Here is a 21,341-nt window from a genome sequence, read left to right as displayed (position 1 = left end):
GCCATTTGCTTTTTTGTTACAACCCAATTCATTTGCCTTAATAAATGCAAATTCCAAGAGTTTGTCACCCACACAATCACGAAGAATATATACATCATATCCATACATATAAGCACACACACAATCCCAATGTACAAACATACATATATACTCGAACAGATGCCGAGCAGTTGGCGTCGCGTGTTTATGCAAAAGAAAATTGCAACAGCCAGGGCGCCTGAAGGAGGATATGCCATGCACGACTCCCGACAGCGACACATTACACATACGCCTTGTTGCACACAAATTATGTAATATCGCATTAGAGTCCCCCACCCCCATCAATCCCCTTGCGCCATAGTCATAGTGCTCCTGCTGCACCCCAAAGGACCGCCACGTACCGCCCCCCTTGCATCTGACAAACTCGGTTTCTGTTAGCATATTGATAGTTATATTTGAGTTGAGCTTCTTATGCGATAATCGAGTGTGGCAAGGGCTGTGCTGAGGGACGAGGCGAAGATAAATCGTATGGCTACATAAGTGGGCACTGGAGAGATAGATTCAGGGAGATAGATAGAGAGATAAATAGATAGATAGATAGACAACAGTCCTTTCCTATGACTGCAGTGACTGGCGTATGTCGGACTCGGCGGCCACCAGAGGGGCACGCACTTCGATGCCACGCACGGGCGCCCGATCCAGATGCGGATTGAGATACTTGTACACCTCGCTGCGATTCAGATCGATTTTGCGCTCCGGCTTCTGGTACTTCATGAAGTTGACCCTGCGAATGGCCAAGAGACGACAGCCAATATTAAATTGGTATTCAGTTTAAACAGAGGGTTGCGAGGGGCAAGTGGGGCAAGTGGGGCGAGTGGGGCGAGTGGGACATTCCAGCTCCCAGTGGAGCCACGCATGCATGCAATGAACCAGAACCAGAGTTAAAGAACATAAGAAAACTTCCAATGTGACAACTTACTTTTGCATGGTCAGGCTGAGACCCTGCAGCTCCCTGAGGACGTGAGCGCAGCAGCAGCAGCAACAGCACAGGATGGACCAGGACCAAGAGCGAATCGTTTTCCCCCCCAAAAAATGGTTAAGAACAAGACAAGGGCGGGCAAAGACACACAGAGCACAGAGCACAGACAGCATACAGCATACCGGTGGAATGGAGAAGTTGTTAGCCTCATTAAAGAGTCGTGGAAGGATTCCCGCAACGCAGCGGAAAACTTACCTGAAGCGCTGGCGTGTTATATGCTCGCCATTGAACAAACGATTCCAAAATGCAATCTACAATGAGAACCGAAAGAGAGAGAGAGAGAGATACATACAGAGACAGAGACAGAGACGGCTACAGTAACAATGACAAAGACAAAGACAAAGTGAAAGGAGAGAGTGAGAGAGAGAGAGAGAAGGCCATAAGGCAAAAGTGCAGCATGCATAAAGAAAGCATCCCAAAAACGAAACTCAAAGGAGGAAAAGTCAAATCAACTTCAGGCCATATGACAGACGGTTCCCACAATGGGAATCAGCATGAGAAGGGGTGATGAGGAGATTGAGATGGAAAATGGAGAATGGCGCAGGAGAATGGCGAATGGACATGGACATGGGCATGGGCATGGGCTTGGGCATGGGCATGGGATATGGTAATGATAATTCCAACGATAATGGTAATGAAAGTGCATCTAAGGGCTCTAGTGATTGGGGGACCCAGTACCTGGAGTCGTAGCCCAGCAGAGGGCTCTCGTAGGGACAGCTGCTAATGCGCAAATTTATGGTGCATTCGTGCAATGGACGATGGACGATGGACGATGGGCGATGTGGAGCGAGTATGAGCCATGGAAAAAGTGAAGAAGATGAGTGCCAGAGATGAGCTTTTGGCCTGGTTATGCCATGTCTACGTATGTCTATGTCTGTTTTTGTGTGAGCCTGTGTGCGTGTGTGTGTGTGTGTGTGTGTGTGTGGGAAAGCCTGGTCAAATAATCCGGCTTCTGGTATGGGAGGGACTGGAGTGTGATGGAGAGTGAAGGAGAACTCAGGACTCTTGTACCCACCCGAGAGTGCTGCCCGTGATGAGTTCCGCCTGGGCGCTCAGTGTCTCGGCTATGAATTCATCGTTGTAGGCATCCTTGGGCCGATACCAGCGCCGTCCGCCGGGCAGCACCAGTGGTCGCTCCGATGATGGGACCAGGGGCCCAAAGGCCCGCTTCGACCGCCTGGGATTGTTTTTGCGCACCAAATGCTCCTCGAGCTCCTCAATGATATCGTGTTTCTGGCCATGACCATGTCATCGCCCACAATCGCAATAGCACACACAACATAGCGCCAAAGAGCCGTAGAGCCATAGAGCCATAGAGCGAGAGCCAGGGGGGAGGTGGGGGGAAGCATACACCCATACACGAATACGAGTGATGGAGCATGGAAAAGAGAATTTGCAGAGGGGAAGGAGAAAGTAGAGAGAAGAGAAAAGAGAAAGGGGTAGAGAGAAAACAAAGTTGAAGTGGTTTCCACTTGGTGCCTACTAATTGTCTTTTGGTTTCTGCATTTTTCTCCTGCCACTGCCACTGCCACTGCCTCTGCCACTGCGACTGGGGGTGGAGTGGAGCGGAGTGGAGTGGAGTGGGGAAATGGTAGAGCAACTGCCAATGGGTGGCGCCCCGAGGGCGAGTTTATTCAACTAGAGAACCATCTTGGGCACAAATAAAACTTGCTGCCGGGCAATTTATCAAAATTTAAACTCAATTAAAGCTAACTAACTACGTTTGGAAGCGCACATTATGCTGCAAGTAGAAAAAGACAAAAACCAAATGGCATTTTAGTTAATTTGTGGCACGCGGAGGTGGTTGCGGGTGGGGGGTTCTTTTTTTGTTTTTTTGTGGAAAAGGAAATAGAAACCAAGAGAAACTCCAGCTGTCTGCAGCTGGACAGGTTAAAGCATCTCCTCAGGTTAAGGATAACTTCGGAAGTATACCGAATGCGGGGATACCTAAAAACAGAACACTGGACTCTTTGTTTTATGGTACCGAGAGGCCACGAGACCTATGAAGGTGCTTCTGTGGTCATAAATGCAGCTCCCAAAATTCAAGTGCTTTCTATTATTATCCTGCGAGTTTTTTCAGAGTCCTTTTCTATTACTTTACACACTTCTTACTTCTCGGTTCTTCTTATTCGATTACTAATTCCTCCTAGACTTACAATCTAAAGTAATGAAGCTCCCGTTTGCATACGTTCCCCTTCTTGCATCTCCAGCTTGAATACACATTTCCCTAGCATTTCCATTAAGCAAACAATGATATACTATCCCGTATCTACCGCATCTACCGCATCTACCACATCTCCCACAACAGCTAAGGGCTGCCTGTAGAGGAATCTGAATCCCAGGTAGAGCAGCGCAACGGACAGATCAGACCAGACCGGGGGACACTAATGTTATTAAAGGTTGCTCGGACTCGGACTCGGAAGCCGGACTCCAGCACTCATGACAGACTAATTACATTAACTTCTTCTCCATAGCTCCAAGGCCATGTCCTTGCGTCCGTTGTTCACCCACCGCCCAACGCCCACCGCCCACCGCTCACCGCCCACAGCCCATACCAGGCACTCACCTTCTGCTTCTTGAAGCTCTGCTCCTCGCTGAGCTCCTGTTCCTGTTCCCGTTCCCGCTCTCGTTCATGAGTTTTTCCGGCCTTCTGGTCCGCCTGGCGATTGTCGTCAGTTGAGCGCGAAATTTCCGCCACTTCCAGGTCATTGGCATCGCATCTATCCTCATTATTTTCACATGGCCCCAGTGGCTTGTCGGCCCCAGATATGGATACGGCTTTGCCTACGGTGGTGCAAGAGATTCAGAGTCCAGCAGTAGTATCCAGTATCCAGTATCCAGCATCCAGGACGCAGGATGCGGGTTACGGGTTTAACCGAAGGGAGAAAGGATAGGATATACGCAAAGTGCGCCATTAGAAAAATTTAATTACTGTCGACCGGGGCCATAGTTTTTTGCACCTGCATCCTCCATTTCGCCTGAGGCCGTTTGGGATCCGGGCTTCCCATCCCCGTCGGCCTCTCCCTCCTCGCCCAGGCCTTCATCGATTTGTGGCATGGACTGCGGCTGCTGCTGGAGCTTGAATGTGGGCAGCAGGTCGGCCAACTGCTTGGTCACCGCGTCCAGCGTTGACTGTATGGTCGAGGGCAAAGTGGAGAGTGCGGCTAACTGCTTCTGCACATCGGCCAGCTGCCGCTCCAGGGCTTGTTCCTCCTCGGTTTTGGGTGGTGTGACTGGGACAGGGGCAGGCGGAGATGCAGGGGATGCAGGTGTTTCAGTTTCAGCTGCAGCAGCAGCAGCAGCAGCAGCAGCAGCACCACCACCACCAGACGGGGAGCCCGGCTCAGTGGACTCATCGCTAGCCACAGGCGGTGCTTCCGCCTCGGTTAGGCCGTCGGAAACCTCCTTTGGGGCATCGGCCTTCTCCTGCTGCTCCTCCCCCTGCTCCTGCGGGTCACTACCCGGCAACTGTTCCAAATTCGGCACTTCGCTGTCGGTGGGCAGTGGCTCCTCCTCCTCCTTCTGCTTCTCCTCGTCTTTGGGCGGCTCCTCCTCCTTGACTGGCTCTGGCTCTGGCGGCGTCGCTTCCTTTGGCGCCGGCTTAGTTTCCGGCTGTCACATGAAGAAAATTAACCTCTGATCCACACACACAGCCCCAGAGACAGACACAGAGTCAGACATCCATGGGAGGATGCACACACTCACCATGGGAGAGGTGCCGCGGGGCGCGGACCTGACAATTGTCACCTTGTAGGCATTGGCCGCCCGACGCTCGGCCTCCAGCTGCTGCTTGCTCTTGGGCACTGGACGGTCGGGCCGCTGCAGGAAGGTGGACCACTTGCGGTTCTCCTTGTCCTTCTCCAGTTTCGTCTTGGTCACCTCCTCGTTGAGGGAACGCAGCACATCGCTGGCCATGCAGACGCCCGGCTTGGGGAAGAGCCTGTAGAAATTGACGCTATCATATAGAAAGCACTGGTTAAAGCACTCCTACAGCCACTCCACGTAGTGGGGATTGGTGTTATGTGTTATGGAACGCACCCCAGGACACTGTGCTCCTTGAGCACCTCCGTCTCGCCGGACAGCACGGCGGCAATTTCCTCCTCCACCAGCTTAATTTCCGCCCGCTCTGACAGCGCCGAACACGGACGATCGGGTAATTCGGGCAAATACAGCCGCCCGTCGTTGGGAGCTTCTTCTGGCAGGGCTCCGGCTCCAGCTCCGGCTCCGGCACGGGCTCCTCCATCCTCGCGATTGTCTTCCGAATGCACTTCCGACATGGCTTGGCGACGTTCCTCCGCCACAGGGGGAACGGGCTCCGACCAGAGTTCCGGAGTGCGAGCATTTGCGGCTTCCGCCAGCCGGAGCAGCGACGGAGTCGGAGACAGTGACAGCGGCGGTGTAGGAGTGGGGGACTTGGTCAACGAACTCTCGCTGGTGGGAAACCGCTTGGGGCACTCGTACACATCCTCCTCGAGCTCGCTGCAAGAAGGAGAAGAAGGAATATCCCCCAAAAAGAGTTTTGATAAATGGTTATGGTCCCCAAAGAGGATGCTCTCACCGGTAGACGCCAAAGTAGAAGACGCTGCCACTGTTCATTATGAGGCGGTGGGCCTCGTCATGGGTGAGGGGCATGGCAGCGGTGTCATTGATGCGCACAATGATGTCCTCCACCCGCAATCCAGCCTCATCGGCAATACTCCCCTCGGTCACCTATCACACATCATACACATACGCAGAGGGATAGATGCAGCTTTAGATATGTATGCACACAGATACGAAGCACGGATACAAGTGCGAGGGGTCGAGATACTCGCACAATAGATGCGATAATGGGGGATTTCTATTAGCTGTCGTCGGGTGTAGCGTCGCGTGCTAAGTGCATAAAAATAAAGCGCGCGCCAAATGTCAGCAAAACAAAGAGCAGAAGACCCAGACCCCCAGAGCACCCCAGAGCACCCCGAACCCCCAGACCCCCAGAACACTCACGCAAGAGGAGCAGAAACAATGCCTAATCGTGAGTGAGTATAGAGAGCGGGAAGAAGAGAAGGGCACTGTGTATGACACTGCGACGAGGGCTGCTCGAAAAGAAACTGAAAGCTACCGTACAGCGATATGTAAATCTTCAGGGGGCACACAAGTAAATACCCATATTAAAGCACATATCGAATAGCTGAATATCCAAAACAGTTCTGCATTCAGGCTAAACATGTTTACCATTTCCCTGTTGCTCTTTTATAAAGCTTCTCCTTCGCCATTGCATTGTGCGAGTAGTATTTGTCTTGAGTGTTGATTCCGTTGTTTGCAAGCATTCACAAGCGTTCATATGTATGAATGTATGTACAGTGTACATAGTATGTATTTCTTCTGCCGCTGCGACATTCAAGGCTGCCTCGAGGACCCAGCAATGCAAGGAGTGCAAGGCAATCGAGGGGATGGAGGGGAGCGGAAAGGAAAGGAAAGGAAAGCGCAACAGAAGACCTCGCAGTGCTTACGTTTATAAGTCTCCTTTTTGCGTTTTTCAATTGCGTAGTAAATTTCTAGGTACATAAATGCAGAGACCCAAACCGCATTGAGTGCTGGCTTACGTCTATTTAAAGAACACCTTGAAGTGAAAGGGGGGGGAGAGAGAGAGAATGAAATACATACATACACATGTAAGATGCAGATTGAAGATAAGGCCTGAGAGTGCGCTTTTAAGCGAATTTTAAACGGTAAATTCGCAAGGCAAGCATGCCTATGCCAAGGTGTATTTAAATAAGGTGACGAAAATCCGTAATCTCTTTAAATAGAGAAGAGGGAAGGTGGCGGGGACAACTATTAGAGTGAATCCCAAATTATAGAACGGTGGAGTAGGCGGTCCTTGAATTGTATAATTTGTGTGAAAACCTTTCCCACGTTCATTCACGTAGCTACGGAGAGCGCGGAGAGCCTGTTGATGAGAGAGAGAGAGACTGCAAAAAAAAGGGCGCCCGCGACCTTTAATTCTTCCACTCAAACAGCCCTCGCACTTGCACTGATACTCAAATTTGGGTGCTCTCTCCCTCCGTCTCTCTCTCTCTCTCTCTCTCTCTCTCTGTCTGTGTGTGCATTTCAGTTTGCCAATTAAAAATTGCATTTGTCGCGGATTTACGCTGATACTTAATTGTTGTATTGTTGTCGTTGTTGTCAACACACAATGTAACTGCAAAATCGGATGCGATGCGATGCGAAATTGGGAAAATGCTAAATGTAAAATGCAATTTACGAGTATGCACATCCAACAAACCGTAACCGAAACAGAACAGAATCCGAAACTGAAACTGAAACAGACATTGAATCTCCGCAACTGCAACTGCAACTGCAACTGCAACGGCAACTGCCACTGACAGTGCCACTGCGACTGCAACTAAAACACACAATTAAAATTTGAATAAGTTTATGTCCCGGACGCTATTATGTGGCTCATTAGCAGGCAAATGCACGGCACGGACGGCCCTTTCCGGCTGTCTGTCTGTCGATTAGATAAACAAAAGAGCGTTTCTGCTAGGAATTACTTTAATTAACTAATTTGCCAATTTGGCAAATGCACACACACACAAAAAACGCGAAAACGCACATCGTTACGTAATTGAACTAAAAAAAAATATCGCAAAAGGCTAAATTAATTTGAAAAGCAATGCGACCGACGAAAAGCGAGATATTTCCAAGCCGTAAACAAATGTGACAAACACAGGCGCCACCCCACAGGTGTGCGGGTGGGGTAACAGGTGAGAGGAGACGGAGACGGAGACGGAGACAGGGATTCCGATCCGATCCGTCCGTCCGGAGAGCGATGGTCGGGCCTAACCTTAACAACCGTTAGGGGGTAATCGTAGTCCGCGCCGCCCACCAGCCGAAAGCCCCAGGGCACATTGTCAAAGCGGCACATCTTGATATCGAGCACCATTTTTATATATTTTGAAGTTATTTCACGATTATTTTGTACTGTATTCCTCTCTCAACGTGAAGTGTGTGGGCAGTGTCGTCTCGAGTCTCGAGTGTGCAACCGATTGCGGCAACGCTGGCAACCAACTGTTGCGATGTGGCCAGCCCACCAGATCGAAGCAGTTTCGCACACTGTAGCGCCTCGGTCTGCCTGCCTGCCTGCCTGCCTCACACTTCAACTTAGTGAAGCATACTTTCCACCTGGGCAGGGAGCAGGGGCGCCCACTAGCTAAATGCTAATGAGGCTGCCACACTGTGGGGAAACAGTAATCGCCCGCGACAGCAGTCACAGCCTCTTAAGTGGAAACTAACGTGTGAAAACAGAGGGTTTGAGTTGTTTTCAAGAGGGTTTGAGGCAGGATACAGAACGGGGACTGGTTGTTGAAGTGCCCCAAAAGTGCATTGAACTGCCGTAAGATTTGAGGCAGATTTCGGCGTATAAATAGCTGTTGCAATGCCTTCAAACAGCCAAAACAGACTCAGCCACAGGATGTTGGGCAAGGACACAAGTGCAATAACGGCAGTACAGGTCTCCAGGCGGCACTGGCCGCTCGTCATGCTGATCTTCCTGGCCGTCGTCCAGGGCCATGTCCATCAGCTGCAGCAGGGCAGCCACAAGCTGTGCGGCCAGGCCCTGTCCGACGCCATGGACGTGGTCTGTGCCCACGGCTACAACACGCTGCCGCAGAAAAAGAGTTCCACAGTGGATGCCCAAGATGATGATGCACCCGAGTATGCGTTGAGCCCTCTGCTCTCCAGCCTCTATGGGGCAGAGGTGCTCATCAAGACGCGGCGACATCGGAGACAGCGGTCATCGGGTGGCATCTACGACGAGTGCTGTGTGTACTCTTGCCGCTACGAGGAGCTGGCCTCCTACTGCCTCCCCAAATAAAGCACCATCCACCCAATCAACGCCAAGACACACTCCCCCATACAGACATACATACATACATACATACATACATATACACCCATACATATATTCCTAAATACATTCATAATCCGATTCGTAATCACCTATTTATGCAGCGAAAACTTTGACTAATGAATAAAAGTAGACTGTGCAAAAAGAATTTGTCCAAGAAACAGCATTGAAACAGTAGCAGGAACCGGCAAAGGAAGAGGAGAAGGAAAAGTTCCCACAAGAAGGAGCAATATTTCGTAGCCAAAATGATGACTAAGTTGAGCCTGCTCCTGGCCTGCTTTTGCCTCAGCCTCAGCCTCTCCTGGCTGCCAGTGGGTCAGGCTCGCATCGGTAAGTACTCGTCCTTAAGAAGGACAAGGGGATTGGTGTTGGGGCTTTGAGGGGTGGCCTGTGGTGGGTGGTAGGTGGTGGGTGGTGGGTTTCTCTCATTTGGTATTCATAAATGCAGGGCAAAAGGCTTAGCACGGCCCCGCTGTTTATACATAAATTGTTTAATTGGCTGACAGGAGCCCCACACCACACCTTTTCATCCGCCCACAAATGTCCCAATAAGCATTTGCATAAGTCAGCGGTGACATTGAACGAGTTAAGCAAGCGAAGTGGCAAGTGGTGGCCCCAGCCACAGCCACAGCCAGAGCCAGAGCCACAGCCCCAGCCCCCAAATGCACTCGACTTGTCCCTAACACAAAATGACAGTCCATGTGGATATGAATATGCTTTCACTTCACGGACCTAGACCCTAACCCAGACCCAGACCCAATTCGAGATGTGTATATAAGCCAGCTCCAGCCAGAGGGCCAGCAACAGTTACGGCTTAGCCAAGCTCGATTGAGGCCAGAACAGGAGACAGGCACAACTACCATAATCCGGCAGTTCTCAAAGCATCCGCAAAGCATCCGCAAAGTAAAACCAACCCACTACCACTCCCAGCCATAACCATGAGCAAGATTGTGTCGGTATCCCTGGTCCTGGTGCTCCTGGCTGTGACCCTGTCGTGTGGCGTCGCGGACAGCAGCATGTACATGCGGGACCAGAGCAACCATGTCCTGTGCAGCTACAAGCTGAACGAGATGCTGTCCCTGGTGTGCAAGGAGTTCAACAGTGTCCTGCCCCACAAGCGAGGCATGCGTAAGTGCTGCACTAAGCGGCGACTCGGCGCTTCGCTCTTCCCTTAAACACAATTCTGATTCCTTGTAGCCGCCGCCACCGAGCTGGATCCGCTCGATCCCATCCAGTACGTGGAGGACAAGGAGGGCACAGCCTCTGATGTACTGCCCTATCCGCTCTTCGGTGGCCGATTTTACGGCGGAGAGGAGGCTCTAAGCTCCCTGGCCGCCGTGCGCCGTCGCACCCGCCAGGGCATCGCCGATAGATGCTGCCGCAAGCCTTGCGACATATCCGTTCTAACGGAGTACTGCTCCATCCCCAATTACTAAAGACCCCCCAGGACTACCGATCCAGCACCGAACACACACCCAACCCGACCCTGTTTCTCCATGTGCCTTGTGCACATACCTATTCGAATATTGAGAGTACGAATAATGTTTAATATATGGCTTGTTGCATGTTAACTATTATAAACGATCGAGAAATATAGATAGAATATATATCCCGCTTTGGGCCTTACCACAATACATTCATGAAAAGTGTGGGGAAGTTATAGAGGAGCCATACATAGGATCACACCCAAAGCAAAGGTTTCTGTGGATTCTATAGAAGATACTGAAAATTTCGAAAAACTGAAACTCGTATACGAGTATAGTGGTGTATGTCGTTCAATTTTCATTCTTTATTATTTCTCTTTTATTATATTCTATTATTTATATTTATTATATACCTGAAAAGCCATCCAGCGCCGTAGAATGCTAAGTTTTCTGATATTCTGTGGTTATTTCATTCCTATCCTCCTCTTATTGAAGTTTCGGGATAGTATTGAAAGATATTCGTTTGTTTTAATGTGCAAAATGAGTATAAATTCTATGTGTGGAAAAGAATCAACCATGACTCCATGATTCTGGAATTCGGGGGATCAGAAGATGCCTGCTCTAAAGCTCAGAAAGTATTGAAAGGAGTCGGTATAAACCTGCATAGGAAATAATTATATTGAATTTTGGACAAGCAATGGCTCTTAAATAGTCCGTTGCCCCTTTCTTCAAGGACTGTTCAATATCGAATTAAGAATTTCGAATAATGAATTATGAATTATGTATTTTGGAAAATCAGTTTTAATATCTGCATTATTAGCATAGATATCCATCGTCAAAATGGCTAATAAATAATTAAGTTCAATAAAAGAGAACGATAAACCATTGTGTAGCCCAATCTGCAGCAGTTTGAATGGATAATTTATTTAATAATTTATAGAGAGGTGGAATATTCATGGCCCTATAGGTAGTACATACAAACATACATGCTATCAACCCGGTCTCCTCCAATTTCCGATAGTAAATAATTAAAATATACATATGTATTTATATATAGGTATATATATATATATCTATCTGCCGATTCACATTATCCCAGGCTATTCAGTTCTATTCATTAGCTTCCAGATATCATCAGTTGTGCTCCATTAGTTCCCATACTGCCCAGGCGGCTTGGCACAGTAGTTGAGGAGCTCTCCAAGTGAGCACGGCTTCAGGCAGCATTCGTCGGAGACCCCGACACGACGACGCCGTGTCTTCATCAGCTGAGCGGCGCTCTCGCCCAGCATTCGATGGAGAAGCGAGCGATCATCAAATTCCATTCTGGCCAATCCGAATCCACCCTCGATATCATTGTAGTCCGTCGGATCTGGGAGAAACCCCAAAGAATATATAGTAAAGACTCGATTGCAAAATGATTAGACACCCACCGAAAGACCGCTTCAGCATCCGGTTATAGCCATGGCGGCCACACATGGTGGACAGGGCATCGTTCAGTTCGGTGCCGCAAAGATACATGTCTGCTGCGGTCTGCTGTCCCATCACCACCAGCCCCACAAGAATTAGGACGAGGTATAAGCTCTTCGACTTGGTCTGCTGCATGGTGCACAATTGTGGGGCTCACTCTCCTGTTCCTCTGACTCGGAGTAGATGTCTCTCAACTTTCCACGCCACAACTGTAGGACTCTCAGCGCCGGTGGCAAGCTTTATATGAAACCGAATCCGGATCCGTTGTCTGCTCCTCGTAGCCACAGTCTGAGCACTGTCAGGGTGCGTTAGATGAGGTGTCAGTTGGTTCTCTCCGGCGGCTGGCCATGGTCTGGTCTACTTTCGGTTTGGCTCTGTTCTATTCTGTTCGACTCGGTTTTGGTGTGGGTTGTTTATATCCCTATCCTATCCCTTCCCCCAGTGTCTGTGTGGTGTGGGTGGGTGGGTGGGTGGTGCCTGGGAGAGGTCTTACGCATATCAGCTGACGCTATCGGGCCAGTGGTCTGGTCTTTGTTTACACTCCCGCACAAGTAATTACGCACGGATCTTGATTGCCGAACGAACGAACGAACAATAAGATGATGCGCATGAAGTTCTCTATCATATAAGGGCTTACACAACTATTGGAGGACTTAAAGCCGGCAGGCAACCAATTTCCATTCTGAAAACAAATTGATTTTGAATTCTGAGAGCTTTGATAGTGCACTGGGGGGGCACTTGTTGAAGAATCGAAATAGTTCAAGTACTTTAGTCAGGAAGAAGACTAGCCTATAGCTCCAGCTTTCTGCGAGACAAATGACTGGAAAGTTCTCCAACACTGAAACACTGTAATTTCCGTTAAAAAAAGTGTTTAAAACAAGAGGAAAATGTATTCTTGGTTTCTTTCTGTAAGAGTCCATACCCCCAGCTATCTTTCAACTCAAATTCTTCGCAAATCCAATGGCAATCAAAAGGGAAACTCTGGTCGAGTGTATTCCTCGTTCGTTTCCTGCCATCCGCAGTATTGCCTTTTGTTATTCTTATTAAAATCACAACGTCATCTAATTAAAAATGCATAATTTTCATTATTGTTCGAGGAATACGAGTACAAGGGAAACGCGTTGATGAACATGGGATGGGGCTGGAGCTGGGGTTGTGGCTGGGGTTCTGGGGTTCTGGTTCTGATGGGTTGGGGCATTCAGTGCACAGCTGGAATGCGAATTCTGGCTGGCAGAAGGAAAAACAGCAAGAGGCAAAAGAGATATTCTTTTGTTGCTGCTGCTTGGTTGGAGAGTAACTTTATTTGCTTCCTTTAAGAATATTACAATGAAATATTTAAGATATTATGTTTAGGTTTATGCATTTATATTTATATTTCTAGGGTTAAGTGTAGAAAAATGAATTGCAAAACGCCTTCCGGTTGGCATCCCATGGGAATTGTCCACATCGTCAGCCCGCTGCCCCGTTGTCGTCCTTGTCGTTGTGTTGTCATCGTTTTTTGTTTCGTTTGCTTCCGCCGCCAGTCCTCCAGCATCCTCCAGTCATCACCTCGTCATATCGTAGGCTCTCCCGTTTTGGGGGTTAGGCGCAGTACTCCAAAATGTCCTCGTAGGTGCAGCCATCCCTGCAGCACTCGTGGGCGATGCGGCGACGATGACGCCGCAGGTTGTGTCCATTTTTTCCGTCGCCAGGTGTTCCCTTGCCGTCTGTTGCTGTTCCCGCGCCTGTGTCCGTTCCCGTGCCCGTTCCCGGGATTCCATCCAATTTGTGGAGCAGGGCGACCCACTTACGGGATGGGGCATTCGGATCCGGGGCCTGCACCACTTGAGTCTGGGAGTTAGTCGGGCTACAGTACCGCGTATTGATTGGGGGGATGGTACTTACAATTGTGGTTGCGTTTGATCCTGCGTGAGAAGCCATTAACACAAATCAGGTCAAGCGCCTCGTTGAGGGCCTCGCCGCAGAACTTCCTGCGGCCCTGGACCTGCTGCAGCATCTGCGACATGGTTGCCGCCACAAGGAGCAGCGACAGACTGAAGCTGAGACTGAGACCGAAGCGTCCGTTCATCCTGCTCTGGATCTGGATCTGGCTCTGGCTCTGGCTCTGACTCCGGCTCTAGCTGCTGCTCTGGTTCTGGATCTTGCTCGTATTCGTGCTCGTGCTCTCGCCGGGCATGAAAGGATAGCCGTCACAGCTCTCTCCGTATCCGTATCTGTATCCGTATCCACAGTAGCCACTGTTCTTGCCCGTCGTCCTGTCGTCGTCGGCTTCTGTCCTGAGATGCGACTTGTGTCCGGTTGATCGATCTATGCGCATGCCAATGCCAACTGAAACTGATCTCCGTGCCGCTGCTCCGCCTCACTCGATAACTCTCCGACCTCCCTCCCACACAGGTAGAGCGTAGAGCATAGACCGCGTACCGCATACCGCATACCGCATACCGCATACCGTAGAGCGGCGGATCAGTTCTCAGGTTCCTCCTCAGGTCAGTCAACTGACGTTGTTTTTCAGCTGCAGGGAAAACTACACGCTGTTTTGGTTTTCACCGCCAGCCGGCAGGCAAATGCCCAACGGGGGTGGCCTTTCCCGCACAGGAATAGCCCAAACAACACAAACTTTAATCTCTCTCTTTCTCTCTTTCTCTCTCTCTCTCTGTCCCTCTCTCTGATTGCAGGCTACTTCTGGCACATCAGCGACCTTCACTTGGATACCATCTACTCGACCCAGGGGGACATTTACCGAAGCTGCTGGCAGTTCGAGCGACCCGTCTCCAGCTCCAGTTCGGGCTCCAATGCCGCGAATGCGGCCAGTGAGGCGCCAGGGCTCTTTGGGCACTACAACTGCGACAGTCCCTGGAGCCTGGTGGAGTCCGCCGTGAAGACAATGAAGGCCAAGCAGGGCGACAATGTGGAGTTTGTCCTCTGGACCGGGGATGCCCTCTCGCACTCGGCCCAGCCGCTGTCAGAACAGAAGCAGCACGAGATCCTGCGCAACATCACGGATCTCCTCGGACGCAGCTTCTCCTCGCAGTTCATCTTCCCCGTTTTGGGGCACGAGGACGGCAGCGGCAGCTACCAAAGGATGGGCGAACTCTGGCGCCACTGGCTGCCTTCGGAAGCACTCGTGACCTTTGACCAGGGCGGCTACTACTCCATCGAGCAGACGAAGAGCCGCCTGCGCATCGTTGCCCTCAACACGAACTTCATGCGTCTGGATCACGACCCCCCAGATCCCAGGGCATCGCACAGCCTGCGCTGGCCAGTCGAGTACTATGCAGAGCCCAAGGCCTCCGTCAGCTCCATGTCCGCCCAGGAGGAGGTGCTGGCCGAGCAGCAGTGGCTCTGGCTGGAGGAGGTGCTCACCAAGTCGCGGGATAAACTGGAAACGGTAATCAAGGGTCTAGAAACTTTGTAAGCGGGTAAAGAGTGAGAGTTTACCCAAATAAAAGGAGGTAGGAATGTCCTTGACTTCCATACCTGAAAATTTAGGGAAATCCTTTATAGCCGTGTACCAAAAGATACCCCAGGAAGTAAGGGAATACGTACATTTTGATTAGAGGCTCCACAGGTTCCAATCGATTGATCAAAAAAAAACAAAAAACACACAGTTCTAGATAATTAATTAACATCGTCCAATGTCGGTCTGAAGAAGCTTATTAATGGGTGAAATCACAGCAATGCAGGAAGTGAATGCAAGTCGTATACGAGTACCTGTAATAATTTTATAGATAAAAGTATAAATTTATGCCCAGCATTCCCCCGTTTCCTGTGGCTCCGCTGGCTATATTTTAGTGTGGAATTTTATTCATCAATTTAAAAATTACAGTCTGTAATGCGAATGCTGAAATCTGTCCGATATTAACAAGATATTTAAAGGGATTTTCGTTCTCTGCATGCAGATATTCATAAATACTCGTGCATACATGAGTGCATGCGTATGAACCGGGGCGACCGTGTCGTGAATAAAATCGAATAGCAGCGAGTTCCTGGTTGATTAATTGGTATATTTAATTTGCTGGGTGGCCTTACACCGAATACGATTTATCTGTTTGGATATCTGTGGCTGCCACCAGGTCTACATCGTGGGCCACATGCCGCCGGGCGTGGACGAGCGTCATCTGGGACCGCAGCAGCACAACCAGTTAATGTTCACGGAGCGCAACAACCGGCGGTATCTGGAGATGGTGCGCCGCTTCGCCTCGGTCATCCAGGGACAGTTCTTCGGCCACCTGCACTCGGACACTTTCCGCCTGATCTATGATGCCCAAGGTAGTGTCATCGCCCCCCGAATTGCCTGTAATCCAGTTCGGTTTTCAAGCCGCCATTGCTTCATTGACAGGACACCCCATCTCTTGGATGATGATTGCCCCCTCGATTGTGCCACGGAAGGCGGGCATCGGCTCATCCAATAATCCGGCCCTACGGCTGTACAAATTCGACACGGGAAGCGGCCAGGTGCTGGACTACACCCAGTTCTGGCTAGACCTGCCACTGGCTAATCGGGCCCAGGAGCCGCTCTGGCAGCCCGAGTACAATCTGACGCACTACTACGCCCTCTCCGAGATCTCCGCCCTGGCGTTGCACAATTTTGCGGAGCGCTTCACGGGCACCGATGCCTCCTGGTTCACCAGGTAAATGTTTTGCGAGCAATTATAGTTGTCCTCTTTCCGTTGATTGATGTTTACTCAGTAATCTGTCATCAGTTAAAAAGGTATATTCGTTTTGGGCAGGATTTGCAATAAAGTCAACCATAGCACAATAGAAAGAATCCAATGTTTGGGTTCAAAAGGTATTTGAATCACTGTTTACATGGGAGATACTTTATCCCTTGAAGTAAAATTAGTCCCAAGTCTTAACGCTAATAGTACGAGGATTATTTAAGCTGAACTCTGTAGGTTTTTGGTAGAACTAAAGAAGGAATTCTAAAGGTCTTAAGTTCTTTTCAGGCTCATTCGAAAAACCTCCTGTTAATCCACAAAACTACTCAAATTACATGAGTCATAGCATGATATGGATAGCTATGATATGGATCTTTCAACGAATATCAGCCATTATCTACTGTGGTTGTGCACCCTAGATATCCAGATGCATATAGCAACTGCAGTCTTAACATAGCGATGAAAAGGGGTCCAATTGAATCTACATTTCCCCAAATAGTTGCAACTACTGCTTTAAGTGGAATATCCCTTTGATATATGTATTTAAAGAGAAACTATTCCAGGGTAGATCCGACCAATACATCCTCTACACTCTCTCTCTCCCCTACCCTCTTGATACTCCGTCTGTTGTGTTTTTTTTTCTCATCTGCAGATACCACAGAGCCAATGCCGTGCGATATCAGTCCGGTACGCCCTGCCAGGGCCTGTGCATGCTCAATCATTACTGCGCCATCACGCGCCTGGACTACGACGAGTTCCGGCTGTGCCTGGAGGAGGAGCAGCTGCCGTTGCAGGGCCGAGCGGCCATGTCCGCGCTTCCACAGTCGTGGAGCTGTCTGCTTGCTGCTCTGGGTGCTCTTTTTTATGGCCTGCAAAGGATGTTGTGGGGGCAGAGCAGCAGGCGATGCAGCAGCAATTGCCGCAACCAGCGAATTTAAGCGTTCTCGTTTAAGCCAGAACATATCAAAAAACGTGGGGAGGATGGAGATGCCACCAGAAAGGAAATGGACGATGAGGATAGGGATGAGAATGAGGATGAGGATGAGGATGAAGATGACTTGCCGCTCACTGGCTCACCAATTCCTATATACAAATATAGCGCTAATTTACTCTCAATTATGCCCCATGCTCCATGCCCCATGCAGGAGTGTGTGGGCCATATCGTTTGTGTGTGTGATATGACTACAAAGAATCGTCTCTGCATCATATGTATTTGTGTATAAGCCACTTTATATGTATGTTTATGCCGCTATGTATGTATATGTGTTTGTGTATTGGAAGAATATGAATATGGATATGGATATGAAATACTGATACATACATATATATATGTACATATGTATTATGTATAAGTATATGTACGTATATATCATATGTTTATGTGTGTGTACTTATTGTATATGAAATAAACGAAATACAATTTTTTTTTAATGTTACTCCTCTCTTTCTCCGTGTGTTCCTCTCTGGGTTTCAATAAATATTTAAGCAACAAATTGTGGCATAAATAAATGTGTTAATTTGGCGCAAACAAGTCCAGCAGTTAAGTAAAGCGATTGCCAGTGCGGTAAACGAGGTCTTCCTCGTCGACCTTCTGGTTACGCGCCGAATGGGGAACCTCCTTTTTTATGGGCCACGACCATTAAGGAGCGAAAACCGCATCGTATCGCATAAAAAAGAGGCCAAGCCGAAGAGTCAAGCCAAGGAGGCAGGAACACTCACGTCTCACTATGTGGAGAGACCTGCATATGGGAATGGGTACACGGATACCGATACGGATGCGGATGCGGAAGCGGATGCGGTTGCGGATACGGCTGAGGATGGTGTAGTTTATGGGCTGATGTTCTGGAGGACCGTTTCGCCGGGAAATCGCTAGGAATATGTAAAGTTTAGCGAAGGAAAGGTCGATTAAAAACGTGTCGAATAAGTAGAAGATCATGGGTTTAAACATCCGACAGCAAGGATATTCGTGCCACATTTCCCATCCAATCACGTCACTAGAAAGACCTTTGGGGTGCCCCAGATAATCATTAAAGAAAGGGGTTTCAAAGATAAATCTTCAGCAAAAACCATTAAAGTTCTCCCTCGGCAGCACAACACGCCCGAAAACAGCTTGGATTTCCCATTAGAACGGCGCAGGATTGATCCCAGATTAATTATATATATATTTGATTCGCATATATACTCGTAGTACAACTACTACAATATGTATGCCGAAAGTCAATCGAAATGCAAATGAATGGGGTTTCAGTGCCCGTTCCCGTTAGCGTTCCCTGATTTGAATTTGATTTGAATCTTTCCAATTTAGTATCTCAGAACATGCCACAAATGGCAACTAAGATACCTTGTATCTATCCTCGGGTCGTATCATAAGTAATGCATGAGTTGTCTCGCATTGACCCCCAAAGCTTGTTGCATGATGGCCCTCCCTCTCTCCTTCCCCCTCCCCCTCTCTCACTCTCTCTCTAGCCCCAGCCCCCTTGCAATCAGACGAGGGGCGTGCGTGACTTTGCTACGTGATGGTCAAGTAAATTATAGGCGAAACCAAAACGGCCTCCTTCGTTTGATGCTGGCAGGCGAATTTGTCGGCCGCCTGCGGGGAGTCGAAAGTACTTTACTGACAAGTTGTTGCATAATTCGAGGCGCCACGGCCATGCCAGGTTATCCGAGTCCATCAAAGTTGCACTTGCAGCCAAAACCCAAAGCCAAAGTGACAAACACAAGACAACACATGCCACCCCGCAGTCATTAAAGTTTATTAAGAAATTTCTGCCAACTCTTTGGCCCCAAGTGTGTCTTCGGTACACTTAGAGAAAAGTGCATGCAAGAAACCAGCTTAGGACAACAAATATGTGAAAATAACAAAGAAATGAGAGTAAAATGGCTCAGCTGTAGCAGTATAGATGAGGTTCTATCGCTCTAAATGGGGTTTTTGCACGGCTTTTCGCTCAGTGTAGTTGTAGGTGCAAGAGTGTCTGTATGCTAGTGTTTTTGGTTGTTTGGTTGTGTGTGTGTCGAGCTTCTTTGGGACTCTGTTTGCCCCCTTGACAATACGTGAGGCAGGCAACAGGCACCACCAGAAGAAGCAGTAGAAAAAGCACCAGAAGAAGCAATGGAAGCAGTAGAAGAAGCAACACAAACTTCAGCAGCAGGCGACGAAATGTTTTGGTTTTGTGGCTTTTGCAATTTGGCAAAGTTCGTTTTGGATTTTAACTTGAATTGGGGTTTTCAGGTTGGGGTTCAGTACGATGCGATGCGATGCGATTCAGTTCGGTTCGGTTTTGGGCTTGAGCTGGGGGCTGGGCTGGGTGTTGGCTTTCCGTCAAAACGCATCGTGGCCCCCAAGGACACTTGGCAGCCAAAATAATATACAAAATCCATATGAATACATATATCTTTGCATATGTAGATATTCGCATATTTGCAGAATATTTCTCTTATTTTTTGCCATGCATATGCGATACATTATAAACACTCACCTGTTCCACTCAGGCCGCAGCCAGATGCCAGCTGGTAGAGCACATATGTACATACATACATATATCCATATATGTACATACATACATATATCCATATATGTACATATCTGAGTATGTAGTTTCTGAGGATAAATGGGGAGATGGGGAGATGGGGAGAAGGGGAGGTCTTGGTCTTGGGGCCATTTGGCATATAAATATTTGCACATTATAGCAATGTATACACTCTGCTGCGCTTAGCACGGTTGAGGCTGAGGCTGAGGCTGCCTGCTGTATGTATGTATAATTCTTCTGCTGATTCCTATCCCATCCCGATTCCGCTGCCTTTTTCGCTACGGCCAAAAACAATTTCAATTCTAATGTGCCATTAATCATTCACAAACATTAAACATATTATTTTTTTGGTTGGCTTTCTAGCGTGAAATACTAAAGCAAAACGAGCAGAGAGGAGACTTTGAAGAGTGGCGGGAGATACGAGAGTGGGAAAAAGCGGCGATGAGTGCAGGAGAGCTTCGAGCGGGCGGGGGGACAAGCAGGCAGGCAGCTTAGTTGCCTGTCAGGTGCTCTCTACTGAAAAAGCTTTTTTGTGCATGGGTTAAATTTCGTCCGCTCGAACAGCAGGGAGGGGGGTGGTTAAGAGAGTGAAGAGTGGAGAGTGGAGAGGGAGAGGGAGAGAATGGCGTGGAAACACATTCGATGCACTAATTGTTGTGCTTGAACGAACCGAAAGCACATGAACTTGTGAAATACGAATGCGCTTCATCAAAATCCATAAAGCATGAGAAAGAGGGAGAGGGAGAGGGAACACGGCGCAAAATAACGGTATTAAGTTGTTGCTGTTTGCCGATTCTTCTGTGCTTGATGGCAAAACTAAATTTCCAAAAATATAAGCAGATAAAAACTAAATATACCAAACACACACACGCGCACGTACATGTGTATGTATGTAGATACGAAGTGGAACAAATAAAACAATGCGAATCCCTACTATGACGAACAAAAATATCAAATTTGTGTTGATAGACGCTTGTCTAATGCTGGAAATGAAACAACACGAATTGAAATTTTTTTCCTTGTCTGTGGCTGTGGCTGTGGCTCACGAGTCACTTCGTTGTGCATCGAAGCACTACAGAGGAAGCTAAACTTCCCGATAAATCCATGCTATGGGAAGGATCTCAGCTTAAGAGAAAGATTAGGAGCGATTTAAGAGCGGTTTAAGCTTCAAACAAAATCGGCGAAAGCTGCCGAACGGACACTACCCTCCAGAAAAGTATGCCCACCAAAGTAACTGTTGTAAGTAGGCTACAAAAAAATAAAATAAACAACAAGTGTCCGCCTGCACAGCAAATCAGTAGAGCCCCAAGCATTAGTTAGGGTATTCGAACTGCTTTAAAATTGCTTTCCAAAAGTCCA

At 48.7% G+C, this 21,341-nt stretch overlaps 5 protein-coding genes across 7 annotated transcripts; 3 read left to right on the top strand and 2 right to left on the bottom strand.

The window, feature by feature from the left end:
• Positions 1 to 407: 407 nt before the first annotated feature.
• Positions 408 to 8,061, bottom strand: LOC6602824 (proteoglycan 4). Of its 3 annotated transcripts, XM_026992107.1 has the most exons (9): positions 7,845 to 8,061; positions 5,577 to 5,728; positions 5,057 to 5,497; positions 4,724 to 4,958; positions 3,979 to 4,630; positions 3,585 to 3,802; positions 1,214 to 1,269; positions 959 to 991; positions 408 to 763 (listed from the first exon to the last, which is right to left on the bottom strand). In XM_026992107.1, the coding sequence occupies exons 1-9, from the start codon at positions 7,941 to 7,943 to the stop codon at positions 595 to 597; spliced, it is 2,055 nt and encodes a 684-aa protein (XP_026847908.1). In that variant the 5' UTR covers positions 7,944 to 8,061; the 3' UTR covers positions 408 to 594. The 3 variants fall into 3 exon arrangements, with proteins under 3 accessions (XP_026847908.1, XP_026847906.1, XP_026847907.1); XM_026992105.1 differs by lacking the exons at positions 959 to 991; positions 1,214 to 1,269 and adding an exon at positions 2,034 to 2,251 and having other exon boundaries at positions 4,724 to 4,973; positions 7,845 to 8,054; XM_026992106.1 differs by lacking the exons at positions 959 to 991; positions 1,214 to 1,269 and adding an exon at positions 2,034 to 2,251 and having other exon boundaries at positions 7,845 to 8,053.
• Positions 8,062 to 8,179: 118 nt separating this feature from the next.
• LOC6602823 (probable insulin-like peptide 1) lies at positions 8,180 to 8,873 on the top strand. The gene has a single exon (XM_002027789.2). It carries the CDS (start codon positions 8,436 to 8,438, stop codon positions 8,871 to 8,873), a length of 438 nt encoding a protein of 145 aa, XP_002027825.2. The 5' UTR covers positions 8,180 to 8,435.
• Positions 8,874 to 9,151: 278 nt separating this feature from the next.
• Positions 9,152 to 17,699, top strand: LOC6602819 (acid sphingomyelinase-like phosphodiesterase 3b). The gene is made up of 5 exons (XM_026992120.1): positions 9,152 to 9,236; positions 14,473 to 15,185; positions 15,871 to 16,066; positions 16,137 to 16,428; positions 17,108 to 17,699. The coding sequence occupies exons 1-5, from the start codon at positions 9,152 to 9,154 to the stop codon at positions 17,391 to 17,393; spliced, it is 1,572 nt and encodes a 523-aa protein (XP_026847921.1). The 3' UTR covers positions 17,394 to 17,699.
• On the top strand, positions 9,845 to 10,538 carry LOC113566445 (probable insulin-like peptide 2). The gene is made up of 2 exons (XM_026992021.1): positions 9,845 to 10,034; positions 10,104 to 10,538. Exons 1-2 carry the CDS (start codon positions 9,845 to 9,847, stop codon positions 10,340 to 10,342), a joined length of 429 nt encoding a protein of 142 aa, XP_026847822.1. The 3' UTR covers positions 10,343 to 10,538.
• Positions 11,229 to 12,013, bottom strand: LOC6602822 (probable insulin-like peptide 3). Its single transcript, XM_002027788.2, has 2 exons — positions 11,761 to 12,013; positions 11,229 to 11,699 (listed from the first exon to the last, which is right to left on the bottom strand). The coding sequence occupies exons 1-2, from the start codon at positions 11,930 to 11,932 to the stop codon at positions 11,479 to 11,481; spliced, it is 393 nt and encodes a 130-aa protein (XP_002027824.1). The 5' UTR covers positions 11,933 to 12,013; the 3' UTR covers positions 11,229 to 11,478.
• Positions 17,700 to 21,341: the final 3,642 nt, after the last annotated feature.

This window comes from Drosophila persimilis, unplaced genomic scaffold, assembly GCF_003286085.1.
Source record: "Drosophila persimilis strain 14011-0111.01,24,50 unplaced genomic scaffold, DperRS2 tig00000700-arrow-arrow-pilon, whole genome shotgun sequence".
NCBI classification, from domain to species: domain Eukaryota; kingdom Metazoa; phylum Arthropoda; class Insecta; order Diptera; family Drosophilidae; genus Drosophila; species Drosophila persimilis.
Note: the sequence above shows the minus strand (reverse complement) of the source record. Positions and strands in the feature narration are given on the sequence as shown.

Bases quoted from the DNA above. Each gene is read 5' to 3' on its own strand.
- LOC113566445 (XM_026992021.1), top strand. From the start codon at position 9,845: ATGAGCAAGATTGTGTCGGTATCCCTGGTCCTGGTGCTCCTGGCTGTG. The intron at 10,035-10,103 runs GTAAGTGCTGCA...GATTCCTTGTAG, and splicing joins GCCCCACAAGCGAGGCATGC to CCGCCGCCACCGAGCTGGAT.
- LOC6602822 (XM_002027788.2), bottom strand. From the start codon at position 11,932: ATGCAGCAGACCAAGTCGAAGAGCTTATACCTCGTCCTAATTCTTGTG. The intron at 11,700-11,760 runs GTGGGTGTCTAA...GGTTTCTCCCAG, and splicing joins GATGCTGAAGCGGTCTTTCG to ATCCGACGGACTACAATGAT.
- LOC6602824 (XM_026992105.1), bottom strand. From the start codon at position 7,943: ATGGTGCTCGATATCAAGATGTGCCGCTTTGACAATGTGCCCTGGGGC. The intron at 3,803-3,978 runs GTGCAAAAAACT...GCACCACCGTAG, and splicing joins AGGCGAAATGGAGGATGCAG to GCAAAGCCGTATCCATATCT. The intron at 764-2,033 runs GTGGGTACAAGA...GGCCATTCGCAG, and splicing joins ATCACGGGCAGCACTCTCGG to GGTCAACTTCATGAAGTACC.
- LOC6602819 (XM_026992120.1), top strand. From the start codon at position 9,152: ATGATGACTAAGTTGAGCCTGCTCCTGGCCTGCTTTTGCCTCAGCCTC. The intron at 16,067-16,136 runs GTAGTGTCATCG...CTTCATTGACAG, and splicing joins CCTGATCTATGATGCCCAAG to GACACCCCATCTCTTGGATG. The intron at 16,429-17,107 runs GTAAATGTTTTG...TCTCATCTGCAG, and splicing joins GATGCCTCCTGGTTCACCAG to ATACCACAGAGCCAATGCCG.
- LOC6602823 (XM_002027789.2), top strand. From the start codon at position 8,436: ATGCCTTCAAACAGCCAAAACAGACTCAGCCACAGGATGTTGGGCAAG.